The sequence below is a fragment of the Pan troglodytes genome, chromosome 4, assembly GCF_028858775.2.
Source record: "Pan troglodytes isolate AG18354 chromosome 4, NHGRI_mPanTro3-v2.0_pri, whole genome shotgun sequence".
NCBI classification, from domain to species: Eukaryota; Metazoa; Chordata; class Mammalia; order Primates; family Hominidae; genus Pan; species Pan troglodytes.
Window position 1 is genome coordinate 33,877,225 of NC_072402.2, and position 27,147 is coordinate 33,904,371.

Sequence of the window (27,147 nt, forward strand, 5' to 3'; positions counted from 1 at the left end):
ATCAAATCCCAATAAGATCAATTCCAAAGGACCACCTAAGTTTTATAGTTGTGTTGTAGTGTGGTTATATCAAATATCCCTCCTATTAAGTGAGCCCCAGCCTTAGTGTTAGAAATAGTAATGCTTGTTGTGATAGGATTTGATCTGTAATACCATACTACGATAGGGAGGAAAAAGATGGTACACTAATAGGCTGTGTGACAGTGAAATAACTATAAAATGAAAGACATTAGTCAATTCTATTAAAAATAATCTATATACAGATTGGTTCAGTGGTGAGTTTAACAATGTAAGAGTTCTATCAATAAAAAGAAATCTATGTCAACATTGTATCAAAATCTTGTTCTTATGTCATGGGTCAGAACAAAGACATGTGGAATTAAAATATAAAATATCACAGACCACTAGAAATTGTGCTATATACAGGCCTGCATTAAGGAGATTAATTACCTGCTAGAGGCAGAAAAGGAAAATGGTAAGAACTGGATTCAAGAGTATAATGGAATTGAGAAAGAGTTGATAAATGGGTGTAAAGTTAAATACACACATATTTTTGAATATATTTTTCCTCTATCTTTTGCCATCTTTCTTGACTCTTACAACCAAACATTTTCTGGGTCTTGTGGATAAGGACTCTACAATACAAATTTTTGTACAGTTTGTGGCCACTGACAAGACACTAGAAGCTGGAACTCTTAGCACTCATCTTGACATACTTAAAGGTTAATCCAAAATAGTTTGTATAAAATAAAATGTTCTTGCCAAATCTTTAGGGTTGGTTTTCTCATATTTCACATTATCCTTCTTCACAGCACCACCAATGCCTGGTCTACAGATTTGGATTTCAGAGGGGCAATTTTTGTGAGTTGAAGTGGTTTCAGAGAAGGGAATGTATGAGAGGACAGGTAGTAACAGGTAATGCATACAGAAAAATGAGGGAAGGCATTAGATCTAGAAAAGATCACAAGAACAAACTGCACAAGAGGAGTATAGAGAGATGAATAACCATATTTGGCAAGAGCTGTATAGAGCGGAGGAGTAGAAGATAAACCTAGAAGAGCAGGTTGGAACCAGGGAGTGGCAACCTCTGATGCCCAGGCAAAGCATTTAGACCACATCCCATAGGCCCTCGGAGAACTATTGCAGGTTTGAGCACAGGTAAGTAAGCACAGCAGTGGTTAAAAAGATATGACTACAGGTAAGGGGCAGAGAGGAAAGGAGCAGAAAACCACAGGTAAGAGGCTTTACTAATTGTTCCATGTGAGGTCAGAGGGCTTGATCTAGGAGGGTGACAGTGGGAAGAGAAAAGATTAATTTGAGGGGCAGTGTGAAAGATACAAATACCTAAAGCTAGTTTTGTCCTCAATTAAAACCTAGAAAATGGTCATTGTTAAAGAACCACTTACAAGATGCTAAGGATTCTTATGTTGATTGGGAGGTAAACTGTCATTATGATCAAACACATAAGAGGGCATAAAAATTCTAATAACTGATAAACTCATTTTTAAAGGAAGCTTTCATTAAGCTGAACAGAAGCTTGGAAAAAATAATATTTTTGATATAAGTAAAAATTATTTTTAAGGAGATCATGATTGGTTGCAAGGTGATGAATAGTTTTAAATTTCCAAAATAACTACTGATTTTAGCAAGGCAGTAATGACTTATATGATTGACAGATCTATTTCCTTTACTTTTGCAAATCTACTTTTTATATCTACTTTTGCAGATCTATTTTCTCTACTTTTGCAAATCACTATTGCAACCATATTATTAATCAAAAGCTCTTTTTTTTTGCAAATGTATTTATGAGTAAAACTGTAAAACAGTATAGATTACATAAGCCAAATCATCTATTTCTTAATATATAAACCAACTTAGTTTCTATTTTCATTTGCTTAATACATTTTTATTGAGCACATACTACATGATAAGTACTGTGCTGGTGCTGCATGTACAATGAAGAATAAAAGAGACATGGTCTGCCTATATGAGAGCTCACAGTACAGACAGTCCCAGACTTAGGATGGTCCAGCTTAACAATTTTTAGACTTTATCATGGTGCAAAAGTGATACATCTTCAAGAGAAACCATATTTTGATACCTATACAACCATTCTGTTTTTCACTTTCAGTCAAGTATTCCATAAATTGCATGAAGCTATTCAATATTTTATTATAAAATAGGCTTTGTGTTAGATGATTTTGTCCAACTGTAGGCTAATGTAAGTGTCCCGAGCACATTTAAGGTAGGTTAGGCTAAGCTTTGATGTTTAGTAGATTAGGTGTATGAAATGCATTTTCTACTTCAGATATTTTCAACTTACGATGGGTTTATCAGGATGTATTCCCATTGTAAGTCAAGGAGTATCTGTATAGTGGAAAAGACAGACATCAATTTTTTTAAATCATCCTAATATGTAATTTAAAATTGGAATAAGCATTCTAAAGGATAATTATAGGGCACTCTGAGAGCTTATAATAGGGTGGCTAAACCAAGACTGGGTCTGGGAAGGTTTTTTTTTTAAGGAAACTGTCTTTGAGGTGAAATATGTAAAGATATAGACGAGTGAAATAGGGAAAAGAGTTGGAGAGGGAACTAGAAGAAAAGATGAGCAGCAGGAAAGAATACAATAACATGCATACAATAAAATGACAATACTCTCCAACCTGTTGTGTAATAGTGTCCCATGGTCCCTGTAGCAGTCGCATCTTATAGCACTCATGAACTCCTTCCCATATGTCCTTCAGAGTTAAAGGTCTCCCATCTGTGAAAGTGCATGGTAAAGACTGAGTTAGTAATTCATGTGACACAATGGTGCTTGGTGTCAATCTAAAACTCCTGGAAGAATATCATGACTTTTAGAAAGATCTTCAGTGCACATGCTATTTATATATCAAGAGAGTGCTATATGAATTACTATTTTCTTCCTGAGGGAAATTTAAACATTCAAGCTTCTCAGCTTTGTATCCATCTAGCATTTAAATTGTCTGCTCATTCATTGCCTCTAGGAATTTTACAAAATAAATAAAATCCAAATGTGTTTAAGAGAGAACTGACAGATGCAAGCACAGGCAAAGGAACCAACAGACTCCCATATTTCATAAAGGTGCACCATGAATACTCTGAATCCTTCATACTTACTCTAGTCCTTAAAACAAAGAAGCCTACCCATGCATCTTTCACATTCTCATGGAGTATCTATAATGTCCAAATCACTCCATCAGGTACCATGGAGAATAGAGAGAAGAAAAACACGCAATTTCTCCTAACAAGGAGCCTAACATCTACTGAGGAAACTATGACAAGTATATTACAGTAGAGTGGTCTCTGCCTGAAGAAGACTGAAGCTCACTGATGGTCCAAGGAAGAGAGATATTAACACTTGGTGTCTATGGCAGGTGGAGAAAGGGACTCTTGGGGTGGGAAAGGACAAGAGAACGGGGTTGGCATGAAGAGGGCAGTAAAAGCTTTATTGAACAATAATGCTCTTTTTCTTTAAGTTGTTTCAATTATCCCTCTGTATCCACCCAAACAATGTATTTTACAAAGACCACTATGGCACTTACATTATACACAAGGTAAGTAAAGTGGAAAAATAGGTATCTAAGTTCTGAAAAGAAAGCAGAAAGAAGAAGTCACCTAAAGATTTCAAACCATACACTACTGGAAAGAAGGTGTCTTAATGCTAGAATCCAATATAACTTGATCCATTCAGAGCTATAAGGCCCTCAAGACTTATGGGCGTGCTCTTTTGGGCTAATGGATGATATCACTTAAAGATATTTCACATAGCAATATACTGAATATTTAGACCAAAGAAGTATTTGGTCATCAAGGGCAACAAAGCATAAGGAAAATAATCTACTCAAGAGCTCCAAAAATCACTGTATTAAGACTTTCAAGTATAAATAGAAATGTATGATGTTGGGGGGAAAAGCACTAGATTTGGAATCTGGACTAAGTTTTAAATCCTGGTGTTGGCACTTACTCTCCATGTGAGTGCAAATTATTTTGCTTTTAACTTTACCGGCAAAATGAGAATAATGATCCTTTCTGGGTATTGTTCTTTTGAGGCTTACATTAGTGAATGCACCCAGGACTGTGTTAGGCACACAATAAGAGCTCAATAAATATCAGGAATCTCCTCCCAGCCCTCACACAATTATTCCAGTAATTCTCAAACCTAAAAGATTCATTTCTAGACTGTTATTTCTTAGAATTTTCCCATGTTGCTATACCGTGCATATTATCTTTGATATAGTACCATACTAATATTATAAGCAGGGCATTTATCATGTTTGACCTAAAAAGTTGAACTTTTCCTCAACCTTTATTTTCAATAAATAGCAATCGAATATTTTGATACATTTTCAATAAGTATCTTCATCTTGGCATTTATCTAGCGGCAGGAGACCATTATCTTGTGATAAATAGTTTTATTCCATTGACATTTCCATGTCTGTAAAATGAACAAGATTTATTCATCCAATTAACATTTGAATGTCATGTTTAGCTACAAGTTAAAAACAAGCTGCCTTCAGTATCTGTGTTATATTGTTTTCTGAACACATTTACAGAGTAGGGCCAAACTCTGCTCTTAAGCACTATGCATCTTTGAAATATGCACATGCCATGCACGCATATGTGTATGTGTGTGCGTGTGTCTGTGTGCACATGCGTGTGTGTGTGTATTGGTGTGGGAAGAGGCAAATAAGATCTTAAGAACTTTAGTGTCAGATAGTAAACTAATCAAATTACAGAACGACATGCTTTTAAAATAATTTTTACACGTCAAAGTTAGAAGTAAACAAATACCTGTAGTAGGATAATAAAATGTTAGAGCTAGTATAACCACTAATTTTATAAATAGGGCAGCCAAGGTCTTACGAAAAATGTATCTGCCAAAAGTATGCAGCCGGTTCATGACTGAACTGAAGTCTGAATCCAGATCTCAGGACTCACCAATGTTCTTCCTGCTGGTCCACGCTGCCTCTGAGGGCAGAGGCACTGCAAATGCTTTACAAATATTTACTGAGTAAATGATAAATGATGAAAAAATGCCTTCCTTAACTTTATTTCTATTACCATAAAGCTTTTCAGACCTAGAGAAGAATGCTGGGTTTCATATCTGGTAATCAGTAATGATTTTAATTTTATTCCTTAAAGTATTTCAGGCAACAATGTAAGTATGGAGTAAATGGTTTGGATAGAAGTTAATTTTAGAAGTAGATGTTTTATATAATTGGGCACCTACTATATGCCAGGCATCTGTTCCAAGCCTTTGTGATACATCAGTGAGCAAAACAATCATCCTTGTTTTCATGGAGGTTACATTATGCCTTGGGGGGTGTGTGTGTGTGTGTGTGCGTGTGTGTGTGTGAAAATAAACAATAAACACAATAAACAAGTAAACTGTATATTATCTTAGGAGGTGATACATACTATGGTGAAAACGAAAAGTAAAGCAGGCTAAGAAGTGCCAGCCAGAGGTGGGTTTGCAATTTTAGACTTTAGTGAGAAAGTAACTTGTGTGCAAACACTGGGAGGCACAGCGTTCCAGGGAGAGGTGCCAACCAGTGGAAAGACCACCAGGGCTGGGTAGGGGATCACTAGCACTACATGCATATCACTAACATTCGTCACTTAAAGCCAATGACTAAAAAAAAACACACATAACTTTATCAAGATATAATTCACGTACATACAATTCACCCATGTGAAGTGTACAATTCAGTTATATGCGTAGAGTTGTGCAATCATCACCTCAATCAATTTTAGAACATTTTCATCACCTTAAACAACAACAACAACAGCTGGGCACAGTGGCTCACGCCTGTAATCTCAGCACTTTGGGAGACCCAGGTGGGAGGATTATTTGAAGCCAGGAGTTTGAGACCAGCCTGGGCAACAAAGTGAGACTCCATCTTTACAAAAATGTGGCTATATAGGGAAGGGCAGAGACAAGAGGCCAGGAAAGTATTTACCTCAGTGGAGTCCTTTAGCTGCAATCCCAATGAGGCCTGGCAAAGCTTTATTTCTTTTTCTTCAGAATAAGCGCTATTTTCTTCTCACCCCAACTTTCTAAACCAACTTGGGTGCTTTTCTGATTGTTGTAACCAGAGCTTTGTTTGAAAAGTAGACTCTTCAAATGAGGAAACCAATGGAAAAATTGGTAATATAACAGTGCAAGTCTGTTATACATCCACAATGATGCAACTGGTTGAGATGGCTTAGACAGTCGTGACCTCCATGAATACCCTCTCCAAACCATGGTCTCCAACTTCCAAAATCTAACCCCCTTAAAAAAACTGAGGAAGGTCAACAAGCAATTATAATACCATTGTTAAAATATCTGCTTCTTCTAGGCCCATAACGGCTATCTCAAGGGCCACCGCAGTCTCTTTAGCACCTATTGAAGTTCTGTGTTTGGCACCCCCTGCTGGTGGCATGCTAGGCCTGGTGGGACTACATGTTTTTAAAACAAGCATATCAGGTCTTAAATATTCAAAAGACCACTGTTCCTCAAAACAGTCACCTAGGGAGGTTACCTGATTATTCAGCAAATTCAACCAATATTTATTCCAACAATGCTGTAATTCTGTCAATGGAACTGCCTTTGAACTTTTGAACTGCCTTCAGAGCCAGACAAGTAACTAATTACTTACTAGTCCCAAATAGGTTTAAATCAAAGGAAAAAAAATTATACTTATTTTATTCCATATATTTGCTTCCAAATGATTTTGTTGTCGCCAAATTCACCTTTAATAGGTAACCATCTTCCAACTTCTAGCCACAAGGACTAGAAGAAGTTTCAAAACCAGCAGTTCCCAAAATATGTTGAGTAATCAGAGTATGGTTGGCAAAAGTATATAATTTTGCTTTTCCTCTGTGTCTCTGCAAATCTCTCCAGTTTCTGCTGACCACTTACACTGTAAAAGGTCTGGGTAAATATAGCTTTGTCTCTATGACAACAATGACTTAATGAGGTATGATGTGGTTTCTGTTCCCTAAGCCTTCGTCACTGGTTTGCCTAGTCACAGTTCACACCTTCATCATCAAAGACACATAAAAGTTAGTTTTTGAGATCTTTCATACAAAAACAAAAGATCTAACTTAATCAGCAATATCTTCAAAATCGTGGCATACATTATTAGTATCTAAAATGCATTCAAATATGATCGTGACTAATTATTTCAAAAGCAAAATGGATACTTGAGAAATCCCACTGAAACAAACTGGGATATTTATATATGTATAAAGAACTGCATCATATAAACAAAGTAGAAACCTGAAGAATGTTGTACATATCCACTTATTTATGAAAACTGAAGACTCAAAACTTAAAACATGGACATAAATACTTGGTTAAGTACATAAAACACATTATTATGTGCCTGCATGTTCAATTCAAAGTATCTTCAATGAGAAACTTTAAACCATGTTAAGAGAGTCTATTTTTTTACATCTGGCCTCAGTCAGAGGAGACATAAGCATACTCAATCAACAACTCCTTCGTTTCAGATCCAAGATACTCAATCGCACCAATTTTAACATGCTTAGAAATTTCATTAGTCACATTGAGGCTGAGTAGCTCAGTAAAATCTCTTGAATACTTGAAAAAGAAGTAGAAGCCAAAATAATTTCAGTAGTAACCTACATAGTGAGCATGGTAAATTGAGGTCATTTATATAACAAGTGTTTATTGAGTGCCTACTATATGCCTGTATCACTTGGAATGATAATACACATTTAAGCTAATGGAATGTTCTGTCAGTAATCTAAAATGTCAATGACAAAAGAAGAAGAGACATTAGTGAAAAATAGAATAATTAAAAAGTACAATCTTTAGCAACTGCCAGTAGCATTTAATTTAACATTTTCATATAAAATCTCTCAATTGAATAATAACCCACATGTCAAGTAATCTATATATTACTCAAAATGTGCAGCTTTCTAAATTAAATTTCTCAGGGCTATTAGTTTTCATGAGCCAATAACAGCATGAGATATTTCACCAGCACTATCTAACTCTAGTGCAAGCACGCTGGAGTCACCTTTATCCTTACTGTGCACGGTTTCACTAACATTTTTTAACTCCTAAAATGAAGACTAGAGAGAGTACAAATAATTCAGAGTAAGTTTAAGAATAATGTTCTGAATGTGGCCATTAGAAATAAAAAGGAAAGAGTGGATTTTTCGCAACAAAAAATGTCATTATTCAATATATTGTCTTCAACATAGCTTTGAAAGATATAAAAATTCATGTCATACTCCACAGTAAGGCAGAGATGAAGCTCCACCAAAGGGGAAAATTCATTTTTGCTTCAGTGAGAAAATTATATTGTGATATGAAATGAGTGCAATTGTTCATGTACATTCATTTCAGCTACTATACCGGCTAATTCTGTAACTTTTATTTATTCCTATAAGCATTTTAGGACTTTGTATCTTTATTGGGCTCAAGAAATCTAAATGAAATTCCAAAAATATGAACTATGGCAACTTTCTTTTGCTTGCATATAACATCAGTTAATTAATTTAACCTATATGGTTCTTAAATTTCAGTTATTTGAATGAAAGTGTCATGTAGTGAAAAATGGGCTATAGAGTTTAAGTCCCAACTCTACAGTTTTCTATGTACCCTTGAATAAATAATTTAACCCCTCTGAGCAGTTTTTGTCTTCACATGAGGGTAATAATAGTTCCTACCTTCTAATTTTATTGTGAAGATCTAGATATATAATTTGGCTAGCATGATTGAAAGGCACTAAGTGTCAAGTCCCATTTCCAATATAAGTTCAGGATCCTCGAAACTCTGAAATCAGTATTATTGCTAACTCAATTTTTTTTTCAGATGATGAAAGAAAAGAAATGGCAAAGTTCAATAACTTGCCCAAGGTCATAAGGTTAGTAAGCAGCAGAGCTAGGAATCAGAACTAAAGTTTTCTGACTCTAGACCATGCGCTTTTCACCACTACATTATATGTGTTTCTGTGCACAGGAGTTCTTTGTAAAGTGTAAAGTTATACATGCATATTAGTTGTATTGTTCTTGTTGCTACTATTACTAGTGGTCCCCATCAACACTGCCTAACCTATGAGTATCTGGAATTTTCCCTTTCATGATTTTCTTCCCAAGCCTGGTTCACCCTTTCCCCTATCACTCATGGACAAATCCCATGTCCAGCCAAGGCCTCTCTTGATCACCACAGCTCAAGGTAGTCATAGCTCTCCAAGCCCTGGTGCCTTTTACCTCTCTTATGGTCCTTAACATATTCTACTTGTTATAGTGAATTTCAGACCTATCTTGTGTTTCCCTCACTAGACTGTAAGCTCCTTGATGGTATTATCCATCTCTGATTTCCTTTATTTATCTCAGCATTTCAGAAACATATCCATGCCTTATGTATAAATATTTTCAAATGAATGAACAGATGAAAGTTCAACATTATTTCTAGAGTAATTAGCACATTCTAAGAATAATGGCTGAATGATCATAATAAAATTAATTGATTAAATGTTTTACATTTATATTTTTAAAAACCCTCATACTCACATAAATCCATAGCATTAAGCAGATGCAGCTATAGCAGATATGTGATTTCTCAGTATCCAAACACACTTCCAATTTGGGAGATAAATTCCAAAATAAGTAGGAGGCAGAGCCCCATTTCTACCACCAAAGCTAAAGGGAGGCAGATATTCCCTTGCCTTGTCATTCTACCACCTTCAGTTGACTCTACGATCTACCCTTCAATAAGCCTTTTCCTGCTTATCAAATTATTTGCAACCAGGGGTACACATCTAATATAGCACAAATAGATGGCTTAAAAGTCTTGCTTAATAAATATTTTCAAAATTATCAGCTTAAAATGTTATATATTTGTCTAGCAATCTTGAATAGAAAAAATAAATGTTAACATGGTTTTTAATTACATGAGAAAGTTTATGTGTGTTACAATCTATTTTTATGAACATATGCCCAATAGCACATAAAGGAGCAATTATGAATCATCTTAAACTGTCCACACACAGTGTTAAGAAACATGGAATAACGCAAGTGATGTTATACCCTTCCATTTAAATTAAGTGAATCACTTAACCTAGTAAAGGACATATAAGACCATTTTGATGAACCTCTGAATCAGAAAATGGTCCCAAGGGAAGCAACATTGGGTCCACAAGATACCTGAGACATCAGCCCTGTGATACCACTATTGATCCAGAAATCTGAGAGCCATACTACCAGCTGGATATCTACAGCCTAAGGTCTGCTGGTTCTAAAGCAGAAGACACTCTGTTTTCTTTTTTTTTTTTCCCTGAGACAGAGTCTCGCTCTGTCACTGCAGTGGCGTGATCTCAGCTCACTGCAAGCTCCGTCTCCAGGGTTCAAGCGATTTTCCACCTCACCCTCCCAAGCAGCTGGGAGTACAGGCGCTTGCTACCATGCCTAGCTAATTTTTTTTGTATTTTAGTAGAGATGGGGTTTCACCATGTTGGCCAGGCTGGTCTCGAACTCTTGACCTCAGGTGATCTGCCAGCCTCGGCCTCCCAAAGTGCTGGGATTACAGGTGTGAGCCACCGCGCCCTGCCAACACTCTATTTTCAATCCTATCCAAAGTATTCTGAGGTTTTGATCCCAAACTCTTGAGATTAATACTCAGTAATTTGTATTCCTGGCTTTCCTCAAACATTATACCCACATCATGGACCTATTACTACTATATTACTCTATACCAGCACTTTGAATACCCTTACTTCCAACATCCAACCTGGTCTCCTTCTCATGGAATGCAGTCTCTGCCTTCTCAAAACAGCACCTAACATATAGACTCGAATACTGCTTTGATGACTTTGAAGGAGCAGAAAAACAATACATGAGTTACAAGTTAGGCAGTGATTTGTTTCAGCATATTTTAAAAAGAGGCTAATGAGATTTGTGTTGTGCACACAGTAGGCACTCATGTATATTTTAATAGGTATTTCAAACAGGGCTCATTTTGCCAATAGTAAGCAAAGAGATGTTTTTTCCATATGGCACAAACATTCACCTAAGAAAGCTAAAATACAATCGCTTACAGCTTAATAAAATTAATGTACTTACCTTGTTATTTTCTCTCCCAAGCCTCTGGGTCCAACTAAAATCTCTTGCCTTTTGTATATGTGGCTAAGCAATATTCTGCTTAGAATAACCTTTTGGCTAACTAGCTATCTCTGTAGTTTTACTTCCCATTTCTTTAGCACCTTTCCTTTAGTACATTTTCAAAACAGGGCTTGATTTTTCAATGAGATTCTATTGCTATCATATGTTCTAACCCAGCATGTGACTTCTATCCTAATTCCCCAAAATGTTTCAAACATTTACATGGCTCAACAAATAATTCTCACTAGATTTCCTCTGTTATTTGGACTTTTCAGTTTGAATATATTTGTATTAGTTAGATAACTTTTCATTATTCTTAAAAATAACTTTCACTGTTTGCTCTTCAAATTCATTTCAATCCCTAGAATCTCTTTTTAATTCACCAAAATTCATGTTATGGTTCATTATCATGACCTTGGCTAGATTTACTGTCTACATAAACATATGTGTAACATAAATATAAATACACGAACTTTCTTAAAGATTCTTTACAATTAAGACTCTAAATTAAATTATCTGTCAAATAATTTTCTATTTTCTGTTCACTGTAGTAATTAACTAGAGTCGTTTTTGCCCCAGTCTTAAAATACTTCTCTAATCCACTATTTTTCTTCCTATTCAACAAGCTGCCTTAACCATAACTCTTACCGTACTTGCAATAATACATCTTTCCCCGAAAATATGTTCTTTCCAACTCATTTTCTCTAAGAGGTTATTGTTTTTAAATTGTTATTAATAACAACAACAATGAAAAAGCCAAATCCTTTTTTTTTTTTTTCCAAATTTCACTCTCACCCTTCAATTCCTTTTCTTTCTGTTTTACTCAGGCACAATTTCTAGGACATCCTTCCTCTGGTCTCATTCACTTCTGCTCAAACTCTTTCACTTTTTCTTTATATCTTCCAACCCCTTCCTAACCATTATCTCTTCCATAATTTGACCTCAACATATCTTTTCAACTATTTCTTCCGTAAGTCATCCTAAGTTAGCCCCTACTCCAAACTGGTCCTTCACTGTTCTCCAAATATGGTGGGCTCTCTCCAGCCCCCATAGCTTGGCACTCACTCTCCTCCCCTTCTACAGTGCTTTTCCTAACCTCTTCAAGAAACCCAACCTGTGGCTGTCCTCTACAAGTTGTTGGACAGAGCTATGGATATTCTACTTTTATTCTTCGGCTTCCTCCAACCCCCATCTTTCCTGTTTTGCTGTCATTCTCCTCTATGCACTCCAAAGATGTCCTCTTATTGCAAACCACAGACAATCCTTTTCCTGCTTGATGATTTATATGCTGCTTTAATTCCAAACTTTCCATTATTCTTTCTTTATCATGGCGTTTATCTTAGTTTGGTTCATGCTGCCTTTGAGAAGGAACTATTCTTTGATTATTTCTTTTGCCCTGTTTCTCCATGAGCATCCTTCAGGCCTACAACAAGTGGACAAATCTTTCACATGAAATATTTAGGCTACATTTTTAATTCTATACCCTTATTTCCTGGGCCAATAATAGAATGGTCTCCATAAAGGACAGCCATTCCTTTGCTGAATGGAGGAAAAGATTCCTCCTCTATTCAAATGCAGCCCTGCTGACTAATTAAAGAAATATGTCAAAACAGCTCCCAAGAAGAACCCATATGTCATCCAAAGAATTAAATGTTTTGAAAATAAGAAGAACCACTTGGTCCATTTTTCAATAGAGACTGAGAACAAATGAAAAGAAAGAGATGAATCAGAATTCAAGATGAAATAAATATAGAAATCTCTAGCTAAATGTAAGAAGAAAATATTTAAGCCTAGGCCTCTGGTAAGGCAAAAGGCCATTATGTATGTGCCTAAGGGTTTTACCACCTTTGTAACATTTGCCACTATCTTTTGATCAAAGCTGAGCCCTCAAAAGGGAAAATGAGACATAAAAATGTCAGGGAATAAGAATGGTAGGGAATGGATAGAAGGCTTTGGCATGATACAAAAAATTCTTTAATATGGTATGCTTCAAAAACAGTGGGAAAAAAAGAAAAAAAAACAGCATGCACTTGAAGATGTCAACGCTTTGTGGGAGTGGATTTACTAAACTGTAAGGCACTATTCCAATGTAGGCTATTTATTATTACTCAACAGACGTGCAATTATGTCTCACCCTCTCCTGAGTGACAAAGGGTATTAACTGTGTCCCACCACCTCTCCCAAACCTACAATGACAAAAGTAGTTAGAGAAAAACAGAACATTGGGATGGAAGGGCTTATTTCTTCTCTTAAATCCACGTTGCCCACTTGGTAACTGAGCTCCTGTACACCAAAGTAGTAGAAATGAGAGGCAGAAGCAGAATGCTGTCTCAACTTGGCTGTCTGCCTTCAAGGATTAAATAAAAATACGTGTTTATAGAAGTGGAACAGCTGCTTCAGCTAGTTTGGATACCCACTTTTGAGTCCTCAGGATGTTCTATTTTTCTAAGTCCACTACTCCTATAGTCTCTGAAAAGTATCAGACTAAAGAGTAAAGATACATAGATGGTTTGGGTCTTAGGTCTCCTGGAGACAACAGAATTACTTCCTCTTTCAAAACCTGGCATAGCAGTTGAAGTAGGCACCATCACAATGTTTCCATTCTTGGGCTATATTTTTTAAATGACTAGAAATTCTTCATTATCGTTTCACTTAACAAATACTTGATGCTGTGCCACAGTTGAATAAGCCATATATATACATACATATATCTTATACATGTATACACACAAAGCCATAAATAAAGCTTCTCACTTTGTAGGCACTCAGTATCAATTTCCTTCACTCTTGTTTTTACCTTGAAGCTCTATGTTCCAGCATATCATTTTATAGATATAAACAAATATTTCTGCTATAGTACAAATTGTGATATAATAGAATATATGATATGATATGACATGACATGACATGCGAGCGACAAGAATAGATGGCATGTTAACTGAGTCTTGGGCTACTAGTAATTGGCCTGGTGGAAACTGGACCATATAAAGAAAAGGAACTCAAAGTCTAAGGGATTTGCATTTCGAGAACCAGAGTAAAGATTTCTTCTGAAATCTAAACAAGTTGATACAAGAAAGGGTAATGTAAATTTAAATGGAAACTATTTATTACTTGTTTTGCTTTTCCTTAAAAAAATAGGTACAGGGAGAAAATTTAGAGCAAAGCAGAGAAATTAATTTGTACTAACAATCAAATGCAAAAGAAATTATAAATATCTGTCAAAAACAAGGCTAAGTGAACTATTTTTGAAGCAACAACAACAAAAAAAGACCCCTGGGCAAGAAATTTTACAGTCATCCTCTTTCTAGGTCGGAACTCTCTTAGAATGAGACAAAGAAAAATCCGGGCCTGGAATAAGAGGAAGACATTAGGAATCCTTTCACCACACTGACAGAGATTTGTTTAACAAACAGATGAAGGGCCAGAGTAATCAGATATCACAGGAAGAAGTAAGGAGAATAAAAAAGACTGGGGGGGAATGAATGAAAAATTGTGACTCCAGAGTAAAGGTTGATACATTTTAAAAATATCCATGAGGTTAAGTTAGGTGGAAAGAAAAAATAAATTATTAGAATATGATAAAGGAAAGAAAGAACCATTCTTCATGTTTCTCCACCAGAAAACATTCAGTATGCTGCACAAAAATTAAATTTGATATTTTAATGTACCTGAACAAGCACTATATGAATTCTGGGCCAAAATAAAATTTTAAATTCCTAATACCCACTCTACACAACACAAAGCAGTGGTGGTGGGGGGTGAATGCTTCTACATAAAAACAAATGACTTGTTTTGGTTTACCTTTATAAGGCATAAATGGAGGGCATTGTAAAAGTATACGAATAGAAGCCAAGAATGCTAATTGTGTTTTTTTAAAAGAATAGAAAATCGTGAAGAAAGGATCACAGAAACTACACCAATGTCATTAAAATATAATTGGACTTGCAGGAACAATTACTGTGCTGTACTGTAAGGGGAGCTGTTGGCACATAAGAGCAAAGCACACATATGAGCTCATCAGCCGGCCTTGGCAAGACCCACTTCCAGCTAGAAGCAGTCATGTTTCAACACCTCTGATTCCCTAATGCTGACAAGCTAAACAACTTGTTTTGTCTCTGGGAGCTCTTCTCTGGTGATTAACTGCTTATGGTGAATACTAATTATATGAAAGTACAGTATTGAAGAAGTAATGTCCTATTTCCTCTACCTGCAGCCTCGACTTGTCTCTGAATCTAGAAGGCAGAGCCATTGCAAACCAGAACCAAGAAAGACATTTTCCTCCCCCTGAATAAACAAATATATCTCCTATTTTTTAGTATAGCACAGCTCACTGACAAGAAACTTCCTTTAACCTCTGGGCTCCAAACCAAATATAATTACCATAAAATGAGTGTTTTAAAGGCTTGTAATAATTATATGGATAAATCCACAGCAAGAGTTTGTGAATTAGTGAACTATCAGTGTCCTCCATTCCCCATGTCCCATGTTGAAAATTTACCCCAAATTGTCAGTTCTTAGGAACTGCACCTCAGATTAAAATCTTCTCACCAGGGAGTCTATGAGAATTTCTTCTTGTGTTTTAAATCCTAAGTGCTTGTTAAACTGCCAACACTGCAAAATTAGAGACCATTAAACAATATAACAGCAAGTGATTAAATCTACCAAACATACATTCAAGCAGCTTAAGCTACTTTTTAATTAAAAATAAAATATCATTGGCTAAATTCAGATGTCTTAGCTATCCAGAAAAAAGTCAGAAGGCTGTTCAAAATGCACAATGCTGCTGATAAGGCCAGATACAAAAGGAGAAATAGGGCAAGGGGTTGGCTGAACAGGAGGCTCATCTTGGTCCCTGGGCCTGGGTGGCAGCACATCCCAATGCTGACCCGATTTAGGCAGTGGACTCTAAGCGGAAAGTCATGGCTGTGCTGCAGAGTGAGGACGCCATGTGGCTGCTGATTAAATAAGCTTTATTAGCTAAGGCCTCCAAGGAGACAGGGTATTCCACCTTCTTGGCAGGGGAATGAGTTGAGGAACAGCATCACAGGAAGCTAAGGCATTGGAGATGTATAGATGGCTGAAGGAAATGTTAGTGCTATTTTTAAATACAGCTTAAGCTAATTGATAAACATTTCTTAAAATAATTATTAGCTTTTGGGGAAGGAGGCACAGGGGCTTCTGAGTTAATTGGATCATCTGAGATTAAAATAAATTTTTACTGTAAAGTTAGAAGTAAATAAACATTGTAGCTTTAAGTTGTTCCTACTTGTTTAAAGTAAAGAAAAGAAAAAGGGCCAGGGGGCCTAGTCAACTTCAGGCAAAAGGCCAAGAATCTGAAGATCAGACTTAAGGCTGAGATGATATCATTCACGCTGAAGTCTTGATACCCTTTCTGAAGCATGAGAAAATTTACTGGTAAAACCTTACCTCACCCACAGTTTTCTCATTTTTAACTCTATTTTTTTTCCTCTGGAGAATAATTTTCCAAATATGCTTTTTGCTTTATATGTAAATGTTATAAATTTACTTTTAGCTTCAGACATGGTCTTACCTAAAAAGCTTGCCCTAAAGTAAAGTACAGGCACTTGGTGGCTACAGGAATATAAGACATGATACTCATATTTAATCACTTCGGACGCTGCTGCAGTTTCAATCACTTCACAATCATCCAAGGGTAGCTCGAAAGCCTCCTGAAAAAAAGCAAAAACAAAACGAAAACGGGTTTCTTAATAAGAAAAGTACTAACATGGAGAGGAAAAGAGGAGATTTTCTTCTCACAAAATAACAGTTAAATAAATATAAGGCTATGAGGCAAGGAAAAGGGAGTTTCCCATATTAATGTTTAACATTTGAGTCCTGGGTAAATAGTAAAACCAGAAAACATTAGCATTAAGTAATTCCAGATTGTTTTTGAGACACAAAGAGGCTCTGGATAAAGAAAAAGGAAAAAAAATCTGAAAAGATCTATTGCCTGAAAAATCTTTACTGTACAATTTTAGCAACAAGATGATGGCTATATAAGCTACCTTCTTCCCTACCTGTGAAAGCTAAAAACATCCTAACAATTGAACAAGAGGCTGTGAAATGTCCCTAAAGATTCTATTGTACTTGCCAAAAGATGATTCACTGTGTGCTGAACAATTCCCAGTTCCATTTTGAATAAGAAAGTTATTTTGCAAGAGGTTGAATTTGTTAGGTATATTTCAAAACCTGAGATGATTCTGTTTTCTTCATTATTGTGCTATCTTTGGTATATTTCTACAATAAATCTTGATTTATAATAGAGTAGATGGCAAATATTAATGTCAACTTGAACAGAGTTTTGTAAGCAGAGATGATGATAGTCATCTCACTTCTCACCTGATCATTTTTTACTGGTTGATTTTTGTGTGTGGGGCTTTTAAAAGAATGTACCTTACTGTTTAGAAGCAATTAATTGGACATGTTGAGTCAGACCCTGGTTCCATCCACTTTCACTTATTTATTGGGGTCGAAGAATTTCCTTTGAAATTAAATTAGTACTAGAAGGAATGAAGCAGGTTGGTTTAGCTCATTTCTACCTCTCATTAAAACAGTAACAACAATGAACAATCAGAAATAACTAAGGAAAGATTTCATACTTTATCAATATGAAATAAGGTTTCCTGTGGAGATAAGCAAAGCCCCAGACTACTTTCAAGATCTGTATCTCCTTTACAGATAATTCTGTAATTCCCTACTCACAGTCAGTTCACTGGGGAGATATTACAATGGATAAATCACAACTGGAGATGTTTACAAAATATTTTTCACTAAACTCCAGTAAACACCATCAATTAAACATAATAAAATAACCAGAAAGAAATCATGGAAATAAATATGCCAGATACAGAAAATTAATACAGTAGCAAGAAAAAGATTTTTCTATTTTGTTTTGTTTTTTAATTTTCACTAGGCATAGGTATCTGTACCTTCTATTACATCAATTCTTTTAACCAAATTCTTTCTTTTTGGTCAATAATTGGGTTGCTTAGCATTTATAATTTCCTTTCTTAATATTATAAAATAATTCTATCTTGGTGGTAAAAATTACAAATATTGCACAAGTACATAAAAGAAAAAATGAAATTCCCCTCATCTCAGCACTCCTATACCTCAGGTTTGTAACCATCGTTAACAGGCCAGAGTGTATTTTTTTTAGACTTTTTGATTTTTGGCACACAAATACATATACACACATAGACACACACACACCTCCTCCCCACCCCCGCCCCTGCTTAAATCCTGCTATATATACATATGCTCCTAGAGTGGATATTTTCACTCGTGGGCATCCTGCCACGTGCTGCCAAGTCACTGCTATAGATTTAGTGCCTTTTAATGCCTTCTCTATATTTCACTGCATGACCACACCATAGTTGCTGTTGTGTTTTTTTTTAACATTTCCATATTGCCAGATATTTTAGGTTGATTATAGTTTTCTGCTACTTACAAATAAGGCTGCAATGAATATCACAGCACATATACCCTTGCATACCTCTATTTTTTCTATGGTGCAGATTCCTAAGGGTGGAATCACTGTATCAAAGGATATGAGCATTTTAAATTTCAAGAGATGCTGAATCTCAAAAATCCCATCCTCAGAAAAAGGCTGTATCAATTTATATTCCCAGCAAAAATGTCTGAGAATGCTCTTTTCCTATATCCAATAAATACTGAATATTGTTTTTAATTTTTGCCTGTTGATGAATTTTTAAGTATCAATTTCTTATCGTTTTAATTTCTAGTTTCTTGGTTACTTACTAGTGAAGGTGAGCAGCTTTACCAATATGTTTATTGGTAATTTGTATTCTCCCATGATTTGCTTGTTTTTATTCTTTACCTATTTTCTGAATATTTGCATTTTTCTTATTGAATTATATAAACTCTTTGTACATCGGAAATAATAACTATTAGAGATAAATATATGTCTGCACCATAGAAAAATAGGTGTGCAAGGATATGTGTGAAATATATACATATATACACACATATATAAAAAACACTTTCTGTTTTCTTTCAACCGTTTGTTGTACTTTTTTATCACAAAGGATTTTCTTTTTTTACTTTTATGTAGTCAAATCTGTACATTTTCTGTTTATAGCTTCTAAGTTACATGTCTTCATCAGAAGGCTTCCTGCTGTACCCCACCTCAGTCTTACAAATTATAAAGATGTTAAATTTCTTTACTATATACATGTTTTAAAATTAAAATTTAGATCATTAATCCAACTGATTTTTGTTTTGTATATAGTGTGAGGTAAGAAATTTTCCTAGATGATTTCAATAGTTCATCTTTTTTCCATTGACTTTAAATGTCACCATACCTCTGTGTGTGTGTGTGTGTGTGTGTGTGTGTGTGTGTGTGTTTATTCTCTAATCTTCTCTATTGAGCTATTTCTCTTCTTAGGCCATCACTGTGCAATTCTTAAGTGCATACTGAATCGAAGGATTTGGGTCATTAATTTCTATAGAAAAGTGCAGAAATAGACTGCCTGAGACCCAGTGCTGCTAGTTAAGATACAATTTTTAGAAAAAATATCCTTCACCCAAACTCGAATTAAGCACTCAGGAATGTGCTGGGGTTGACACCAGGTATGTGAAACTGGTGATCAATTAGGCATAGATCCATATTCTCTGGAACAGGTAGGAGGCTCAAGAAATAAGAGGGAGGGGACAGAACAAGCTTCTTGAAAATCCTGTTAGAAGTCTCCCTCCAGTCACTGTTCTCACTGGCAGCTGAGTGCCTTTGTGGGTTGTGAAGGCCAGGGGTATTTGTCCTCTAATTAGGACTGCTACTATGTCACCCAGTGTTGCTCTGGGCAGTCGTCTACATGCAGTGACATTTTTGCATGCTTTACTCATATTAGATGAATTTGAATCCTTGGTTTGTGTCTGCTAGGATCTTTCCATCATTTGTGGTCACCTTTATGATGCCCATGAAAATATCATTCCTTGAAGTCATGCAATTTGGAAATCTCAGACTTCTACACATATTCTGCTTCTCTTTCCAGTTAAAAGTGCCAGATGGTTTTAGAACTTCAAGACTAAGGTTCTTGTCTTACTCATTTTTGTATTCCTGGAGATTCTAGTACAGAGCTGAGAACCCTAGTAAGCAATATTTTCTATTTCAGTCTGAAGATCTGTTTCCTCCTATGTAAGTATGTTATAACAAACTTCATAGGTAATTTACCAGCAATCTCACACCATCCTAACAACTAAAAAGAAGTAAATGGAGGAGTAAAGATGCAAAATATCACCAAAGAGGATATACCAATGGCAAATAAGCACATAAAGAAGATATTCAATATCCTTAGCCATCAGGGAAATATAAATTAAAACTATAATGAGATATCACTAAACATCTGTCAGAATGGCTAAAATAAACAAAATAGTGGACATCACCAAATGTTGGTGAAGATACAGAGAAACTAGATCATACATTGCTGGTTGGAATATAAAACAGTGTATAGCCTCTCTGGAAAACCATATGACAGTTTCTCATAGAAGTAAACATATAATTACCACACAACCTACCAACTGCACTCGAGGATTTATCCCAGAGCATTGAAAAACCTGTGCATGAATGTTCATAGCAGCTTTATTCAGAATAGCCAAAAAATTGAAACAATGAGGTGTCCTTCAACAGGTCATGGTTAAACAGACTGTGGTACATCCATACCATACTATTTAGGAATAAAAAGGAACAAACAATTGAGATACACAACAACCTGGATGAATCTCCAGGGAATTATGCTAAGTGATAAAAGTCAATCTCCAAAAGTTATATACCGTATGATTCCACTTATATAACATTTTTGAAGTGACAACACTTTTGAAGTCAAAAACCACAGATTAGTGTTGGGGGACTGGAGGGCAGAGAGCTAGTTATAAAACAGCAACATGAGATATCTTTGTGGTGATGGAACTATTCTGTATCTTGACCATGGTGGTGGATATGTAAGCCTACACATGTGATAAAACTGTACAGAACCAAATACACACACACAGACACACACAATGAGTACAAGTAAAACTGGGGAAATCTGAATAAGGTCAGTGGATTATATCAATGTCAACATCCTGGTTCTGATATTATACTATAGTTTTAGAAGAAGTTACTACTGGGGAATATTGGGTAAAGGGTAGATGGGATTGTTATTTCTTATTACTAAATGTGAACCTATGGTTATCTCAAAAAATTTCAATAAAAAAATGGAAAGCACAGAAACAGTGAGGCAATTTGAGGCTTGTTAAAAACTAAATAAAATTTTTAAGACCTCATGGTCCTAATAATACAGATGACAGAGGGATCATGTTAATAAAGAGAGTCTAATGTCTGGGATTTGTTTGAAAATAATACAGGAGAGGGGTAAGTGGATGGAAGGAGCATGACTGGCATGGAGTGGTGATGGCTGAGATTGTTAGATGGGTCCCTGGGTGTTCATTATACTGTTCTATCTACTTTAAGGAGTATTTTAAAGTATTTAAAATAAAAAATTAAGATAAAAAAGTTTCTGATACCATGTTACAGAACACAGAATGAAGAGAATTCTAATAGTGAAAGAAACCTGAATCACTCCACCTAGTCCAACATGCTCATCTTGCAGATACAAACAACAATACACTTCCTGTTGGTGCCTTACCCAATGCCACCTAGCTCCCACTTATCCAGAGTTTCACTTTCTACAGTTTCCAATTACCCATGATCAACCATGGTCTGAAAATATTAAGTGAAAAATTCCAGAAATAAAAAACTAATAAATTTTAAATTGTGCGCCATTCAGAGTAGTGTGATGAAATCTCCTGCCATCCCACCTTCCTGGGACGTGAATCATCCTTTGTCCAGAGTATCCATGCTGTAGACACTACCAGCTCATTAGTCACTTAGTAGCAATCTGGGTCTTCAGATCTACTGTTGTGGTATCACAGTGCTTATGTTCAAGTAACCCCTATTTTACGTAATAACAGCCCCAAGGCACAAGGGTAGTGATACTGGAAATTTGGATACGCCAAAAAGAAACTGTTAATCTCTTACTGTGCTCATTATAAATTAGACTTTGTCACAGCTATGTATAGGAAAAAACATAGTATATATAGGGCTCAGTATTATCTATGGTTTCAGGCATCCACTGAAATATCTCCCACACCAATAAAGGGGGACTACTATAGTTAGGGGTACAGGAAGGCCTACAACCCTTATCTACTGACACTGAAACCACTGCTCTTTGTACTGTAGTATACCACTTAACTGTTACTATGCTTCATTTGGACTGATGTTCTGAACATCATAATCGTAACACTTTGAGTTAGTTAATATTTTTATTATTTTTCTTTTATTATGTGACTTTTAAAGGATTTGGGTATACAGTGAGCCCTAGGTATAAACGGGGGATTGGCTCCAGAACCCCCCCACCCCGAGGATACCAAAATTCACAGACGTTCAAGTTCCTTATATAAAATGGTAGAGTATTTGCATATAATCTACACATATCCTCCCATACTTTAAATCATCTCTATATTACTTATCATACTTAATACAATGTAAATGCTATGTAAACAGCTATACTATATTGCTCAGTGAATAATGGCAGGAAAAAAGGTCTATACATGCTCAGTTCAGATGCAACCACTATAGTCCTAACTACAGTTTTGATCCTGGTTGTCTAAATCCATGGATACGGAACCCACAGAGATGGGGGGCGGGGGGGGGGGCAGCTGTATTTCATTTGATATTAAGAGTAATTGAAAAAAGAAGTCACAATATATGGATTTTTCTCAAAATGTTGCTATTTCATGAAGATATGTGTATTTAGAAAATTACATTCATTCAAGAGCTAAAAGATTAAATGGTTCACATTAATTATAGAAACCTTGATTTTATTGAATTCAATTAACAATAAGTTGACAGTGATCTCTCATTTAAAAAATCTGATACGAATTAAGCTTTACAACTAAATCCCATTAAATAGGGATCATGCTGAAGACACTTCACAGCTATTTTATTGAAAGCAAACCCAAATAGTGTATTGGGCCTTGGAAATGAGATCCATATCTCTATTTAGCCTACAGGGAAGGAAGAAAAACTTTTCTTCTATCACTAATAATCTGTATTACTATTACTGAGCAAACATAAGTAATGAGCTTTATTCATAACATCCCTTGAGGAAAAGATAGTTGATTTGTTTGTTTTCTACCAGTCAGGTCTTTAGTTCAAACCTAACATCACTGGTTCAAAGACAGTCCACAGTCCTTAGCTGTACTGAAGACTGGACACAGAAACCATCTCATCACAATGGAGAGATGCGATGTAATATACTCTTCATTTGCTGATTTTCCTGAGCCAACGGCCATTTAATATTTTCAGAAGTGATAACGACTGATGAAGCCTTCTGATAAACCACTGAAAAATCAATTCCTCAAGAAATAAAGAATTTTAATATTAAAAAGTTTAAAGTGAATTATAAAAATAATCTGTGGGACCTTAAGTAATCAGCTCTTGTTTTGTTTGTTTCAAGGCTCATTATCATACAGTGGAGTGGTCTTTTCACTATCTTAATTCCCAGAATGACTTTTTCCACAATCCCTGTGGCTTCTGAGTAAGTGACTGTCACAAGAACCTTTGCAAGCAACGTAATTCTTTTAGCAACTGTAAATGTTGTATGTGGTACATATCAGCGGGTTCAACATATGTCTAACAGCATCCAAGGCAACACTGAAACAAAAAAGGGTGGTTATAAGATGATCCCAAGGATAATATCTTAGTGAGGCTCTCCCCTTCCCAGTAATATTATCACTACTACTACTGATTTTTTTTTAAAAGGGGGTAAAAAGGTGCCATTCTTTACTCTCCCTGCTACATCAACCAAAGTGAATTAGCAACAGCATGGCCAATGTGGGTTCCCACTGAGAGGAGGAATCTGTTTCCTGTGCAGGATTAAATCCTCTTCTCCAGGCTGGCATGCTCAAGGGCAAGGCAGGAGGGAGGGGATGCAGAAACCTGCCACAGCACATCTGGCAGTTTTCTGGATGTTTACAGCTGGCTCCACTGTGCTTCCCAGACCCTGTTTCTTTTAAGACTGCATAGGAAACAGCAAGACAGCTAGTGCCTGGAGCTGGGAAGCTAGCAAACACGCCAAGTAAAAGGTGGAACTGTGGAAGAGGCTATCTCTTAGAGTCCATGCTACAAAACACAGGTTCTTTGGCAGGAGGAAATAGTAATAATGCTTAATTGCACTTATCACTTATTTCTATACATCTAAAAGTAAAAGAATTAGCAGAATAATGGATTTGAAAATCAGAAATTCTTTATGTAAAACATGACAAACTAGAGGAAGAGGGGAAAATTTTGACCTCTTGAAAAATTATCAAGCTTCAGAAGTCGGTCAAGTGTGTTTCTCTTCAGTGTTACCCTTTACATGTGACATAAGAAAGGCCAGCATCAACTCTAACAGTTTACAGTTTTTCTAAGCCTATTGATGTACATCATGTAATTTGTTCCTCCGCTCTAGGAGGAAGGCCCAAGGTCTCCAGCAAGTAAGAAACTGAGCCAGGGCACAAAACTAAGCCTTCAGGCTCCAAGTCCAGGGTTCTTTCCAGCCTGCAAAGACCATCAGATTCTTGGTGGTGAGAAATGTTAAACAGACGTATTCCTGGCCTCCACCCCCAAAATTCTAATCCAGGAGTTCTGGGATGGGTTTTAAGACTTCACCTTATAAGCAGTGTTCCTGGTGATGCTATGCAGGTCTTGCCTCACATACACATGGAGGGTCTACTTTGTGATTCTTTACTTTTGTAGTCTATGGAATTATAAAGTCAGGAAACTCATTCACCAAGACCCAGAATTATGCCATAAACCGGTTTGCCTTCACTAGCTGCTCATCTATGTTTTCAGAACCACCGTTACTTCATTTGGTCTCCTCTCGGAGGGAGCCTAAATGCACTTCCATTAACCTAAGACCTCAGCTTATCACCCCCCACTCCCAGTTTATTGCCCCATTCCTTCATCTTCTCCTATATAAAAATTTCCTTCATTTTGTCCTTTTCCTTCTAATTGGTTAGTTAATTCTTGCTAAACTATTAATGGCCATTAGTGGCTTAATATGTTACTCCTTTATCAATTATTATATTCAACAGTAGATTTGTGGCTCAGCAGTAGATTTGTGGCTGATAACCCTAATCAAAAGGAATATTTAATAATGGAATTTGGAGTGCCAAAAAGGAATAAATTTTGCACCACACATGTAACCACCAATCTGTGAAACTTGCCTTATAAGGCAGTCTATGTTTTAACTCCAGAGCCAGAAAATTCTTCCTTGTTACCTTGCTAGAAAGTAAATCAGTTTCCACTAGATTTATCCTTGCAGAAGATTAAGAACAAAGAGTCATTATTTTTATATAATATGAATAAATTTATTTGTTCCCCATATTGAATAAGCCCAGTTTTTCTAATTTTTCTTATATCTCTAGTTCCACAGATCTGCAAACATTTTTCTAAAGGGCCAAGTAGTAAATATTTTAGGCTTCTGTGTGGGCCATAGGTCTCTGCAGCTGCAGCCTGAAAGCAGCCACTGGCAACATGTAAACAAAGGTACGTGGCTGTACTCCAGTGACATTTTATTTACAAAAACAAGCTGTAGTCCATAGACCTTAGTTTGCCTACCCCTGAAAATCCTAATTTTAAGGCCTTCTTTAATTTCATTTTATTATATGTTTACAAGCACTAAACAGAATTTTATTAAAGGACTTGTATCTCCATTTGGTGAACTCTTTCCTCTTTCCATTTTTTTCCTGTCTTAGGATGTTACATTACATTTCCAAGGGTCTAAGAAATTCTGAGCCTTAAAAGGACAATGATAATTAAATCCAATGGGCTGAAGTTTGGCTAAAGTCATTTTCTAAAGTAAGAGATAGCACTACCCTAATTTAAACAAGTGAGATTTTTAAATGTCTTGATGAATAAACTGCAAGTTCCTTCAGCACATGAATAAACTTCTACACTCAAATTCAGAACTGAGTAAATTTCTCTGCCAAAGAGTGAAAATGATAAAGCCTTCATAAACAGACCAAGAGGCAAGCATTGCAGGAATGTTAGAGGACTGTGAATCCTAAAGCACAGGCCCTCTCACACATGCACAAGAAACAGCATGTCTAGGGATCAGCAAGGAACTGTTTCAGTAAGCCATGAGTTCCTTCCCTTGCTCAAAACTGTCTCTGGATTATATGGATATGAATAAGGATTTATTTGTTTCTTTGCTTGGTTTTTACCAGGAGAATCCCTTTAAGATTTCCACAAGTATCTATGATGTGCCAGGCACTATGCTTGTGCTGGGACAAAGACGTAGTTGTTGCTTTTAAATAATACTATAATATTTCAGCAGTAATGAGAGCAACATTAAGCTCTCAGCTTTCTATTGGGATTCAAGGAGACACTCAAAATCTCGGATAAAAACACATAGACTTCAGAGAAGCATAATATAGGCAAAAATAAAAAAGCACAGAATTTGGAGCTAGATGTGGGTTCAATCCCTGGCTCTGCCACTCATGGAATGGACAGGTCATTTGACCCCTCTATGCCTCAGTTTCTTCACTTGTTAAATAAAGGCATCTTTCCCTTGTGATTAAATGAGATAATGTATAAAATGTGTATATCTGGCACATAGGTATACTAATTAATCATACATTCATTCAAAAACTGTTATAGGGTACACTAAATGTTCTAGATCAAAGGTGTCCAAACATTTTCTTAAAGAGCCAGATAGTAAATATTTCAGGCTTTGGGCATCATAAGTCTCTGTCAAAACCACTCAACTTTGCCACTGCAGCATGAAAACAGCCTAGATAATATGTAAATTAATGAGTGTGGGTTTGTTCCAATAGTGCATCATTAATGAACACTAAAATTTAAATTTCATATTATTTTAATGTCATAGAATATTATTCTTTTTAAATTCTTTTTTTAACCATATAAAAATATAAAAACCATTC

At 35.9% G+C, this 27,147-nt stretch overlaps 1 protein-coding gene across 6 annotated transcripts in view; it reads right to left on the bottom strand.

The window, feature by feature from the left end:
* The window catches only part of ATG10 (autophagy related 10), a 285,621-nt gene that overhangs the window by 73,756 nt on the left and 184,718 nt on the right, over positions 1-27,147 (bottom strand). For all 6 annotated transcript variants that reach the window (XM_003310661.6, XM_054684225.2, XM_009448917.5 and 3 more), the window contains 2 exons: positions 16,694-16,832; positions 2,667-2,764 (listed from right to left, as the gene is read on the bottom strand). In XM_003310661.6, coding sequence (XP_003310709.1) covers positions 2,667-2,764; positions 16,694-16,832 — 237 coding nt within the window. The remainder of the gene's footprint in view (positions 1-2,666; positions 2,765-16,693; positions 16,833-27,147) is intronic.